Here is a 2,500-nt window from a genome sequence, read left to right on the forward strand (position 1 = left end):
TTAAACTTAAGATAAAGCTAAAGCATATTTTCTTATAATCCTATTTGTTAGCGTGTTGTTATTGGATTTCATTGATGAACTAGTTTAAGTGAAATTGATCTTGATATAGTGAATGCAGGCCTATATTCACTATCGCTACGGCTGCTTTTCTTTTGACATCTTGTCAGATTAAAAAGCATACTGCTGTTTGTTCAGAGCATTTTGAGAAAACTGATTATAGACGTTCGTTGGCTGGACAGCGGCGGCTATTGAAGTCAACAGCAGTCCCTTCTCTCTTCGCTTGGACTAAGAGGAAAGAACAGGAAATATCAAGAAGAATCTTGAAAAGAAAGTCATCAGAGATCCCCCCAACATTTCAGCTTAACACAAAAGGTGCCAACCTTAGCGAATTCCTTTCAGCTTCTGTTCCTATAAACTGCTGTTTTAAAGATGCTTCAAATTTATATTACTGGTGTTTTTGTAAGTGTGCACATATTTTACTTGGGAACCCAAGATTTTTATTCACTCACATTCTTTTGTGCAAAAGTAATTCATTCAGAAGCTGAGAACACATTATAGTCTACTTGTGATTGGATTTCTCCTGCAAGAAAGATTGTGAATATTTTAAAAGTACTCACACGTTTGGGCTCCTTGCTGTAACAGTTGCGTATACTCTGCCATGTCCCTTTTATTTGTTCACTTGGAATTAATATTATTTTGCTGATACACGGGGACTCCATCTAAGAACTTTGAAAACTTTAAAATAGATATTTTTTGTTTTTATAGAACAGGTCACTAACCCAGCATTTACCAGTACTCCAAATCTTTATGATCATGATTATGGTGTGGTGAGACAGGAAGTGTCACTTGAGGAGATGCTCCAGGCAGCTAGGAAAGAGATAGAGAGACTCGAACAGGAACTTGATAGGAAGAACAATATAAGTCAGTTTGGCCTTCGCCGATTTATGTATGATGATGAAATGATCCGGTTTTATACTGGGTTTTCAAGTAGTAATGTGTTATGGTCATTTATAGATGTGATAAAACCATCTGCTGAAAAAATGAGAACGTGGTCTCAAGTTCAACGTGGCAGGGCTAAAAAGCCTGGTGAAGGGATAATTAAAGAAGTATTTATAAACCTGAAAAAACAGTCCCTTGCTATGGAAGATCAACTGTTCATGTGGTTGTGTAAGGTCAAGCTAGGCTTATTTGATCAAGATTTGGCTGTCAGATTCAATGTGTCAATTTCTACTGTAAGTAGAATGATTATAACCTGGTCAAACTTCCTTTATTTTACAATGGGATGTTTACCACTATGGTCGAGTAGATCACAGATTAGAAAAACAATGCCAAGTAGTTTTAAAGATAGTTTCAGCAATGTGCGTGTGATCATAGATTGCACAGAAATGAAGGTTCAGACACCTTCCTCTCTTGTGCTTCATTCTGAGTTTTACTCTAGTTACAAAAGTGCAACCACCTTCAAAGGTCTTGTTGGTATTACCCCCAGTGGTGCAGTGTCATTCATCTCCAAACTCTACACGGGATCTATAAGTGACAGGGAGATAGTGAAAAGGTGTGGAATTTTAAACCTGTTAGAGGATGGAGATGGGGTTATGGCAGACAAAGGTTTCACTATAGAAGACCTTTTATCTCCTTTAAACTGTTCTCTCAACATTCCACCATTTCTGAGTGAAAAGGTTCAGTTTTCCAAGGAAGATGTAGAAAGGACTCAAAAAATAGCAAAGCTAAGGATCCATGTAGAGAGGGCAATTCGTAGAGTCAAGGAAAACCATTTATTTGATGCTGTAATTCCACTGTCATTAGCCTCTTCAATTAATCAAATATCGTCGGTCTGTTGTATGCTATCAAACTTTAAAGGACCTCTATTTTAAAATGATAGCAATTAATTTGAATGAAAACATTTACAAATAAAAATGAGGTTTTATCAGTGGTGTGACATTTACAATGATGGAAGATAATAGTTGTAATAAAACAGAGTTAGCTTATTGTACATGTCGGCAAAGAACTCTTCATCAAAGTAAATGGTTTCAATGTGCCAATCATTCTTACAAAATACCATGAAGTCACACCATTTGAGCCCAGTGATGGCCATCTGCCCCATTACCTGAAAGTAATACTCATGAGTTTTCTTTAGTTTGAGTTGACCATTAACAATCTTTAAATACTTGGCATCTCTGCATGACTCACACTGGGGACACTTAATTTCAAGCAATCCAAACACCTCATTGCGTGTTGGGTCATAGACAAGAAAATCAGGGCTTGCTCCTAAAAAGGGGCAGCCTGGATTAATAACAAATCCTGTTCGGTATACATTGACAAACCTGGTGTTGACATATGACTGTGCTGCCTCACTTTCATGTTCAAGGCCATACTTCATGGCAGCAGTCTGAACAGTTTTCTTTTTAAGTTACCAGACCCTCATAATCACTTTTTCTTGAACAAATTTGCTTAAATTTTGAGGCAGTGAGCCGCCGCTTTCTCAGCTCATGCCAAAATGGAT

At 37.3% G+C, this 2,500-nt stretch overlaps 3 protein-coding genes across 3 annotated transcripts in view; 1 reads left to right on the plus strand and 2 right to left on the minus strand.

Annotated features, from left to right (window-relative positions):
* The window catches only part of LOC138053087 (uncharacterized), a 2,076-nt gene extending 205 nt beyond the window's left edge, over positions 1-1,871 (plus strand). The window contains exon 2 of the mRNA XM_068899775.1: positions 168-1,871. Coding sequence (XP_068755876.1) covers positions 855-1,871 — 1,017 coding nt within the window. The 5' untranslated portion in view covers positions 168-854. The remainder of the gene's footprint in view (positions 1-167) is intronic.
* The window catches only part of LOC138051171 (uncharacterized), a 16,798-nt gene that overhangs the window by 6,805 nt on the left and 7,493 nt on the right, over positions 1-2,500 (minus strand). The gene's annotated exons all lie outside the window — the stretch shown is intronic.
* The window catches only part of LOC138053088 (uncharacterized), a 1,881-nt gene continuing 1,783 nt past the window's right edge, over positions 2,403-2,500 (minus strand). Inside the window, exon 3 of the mRNA XM_068899776.1 lies at positions 2,403-2,500. This exon is cut by the window's right edge and continues 664 nt beyond it. Within this exon, the coding sequence (XP_068755877.1) occupies positions 2,403-2,500 (98 nt within the window).

This window comes from Montipora capricornis, chromosome 6 (genome assembly GCF_036669925.1).
Source record: "Montipora capricornis isolate CH-2021 chromosome 6, ASM3666992v2, whole genome shotgun sequence".
NCBI lineage: Eukaryota > Metazoa > Cnidaria > Anthozoa > Scleractinia > Acroporidae > Montipora > Montipora capricornis.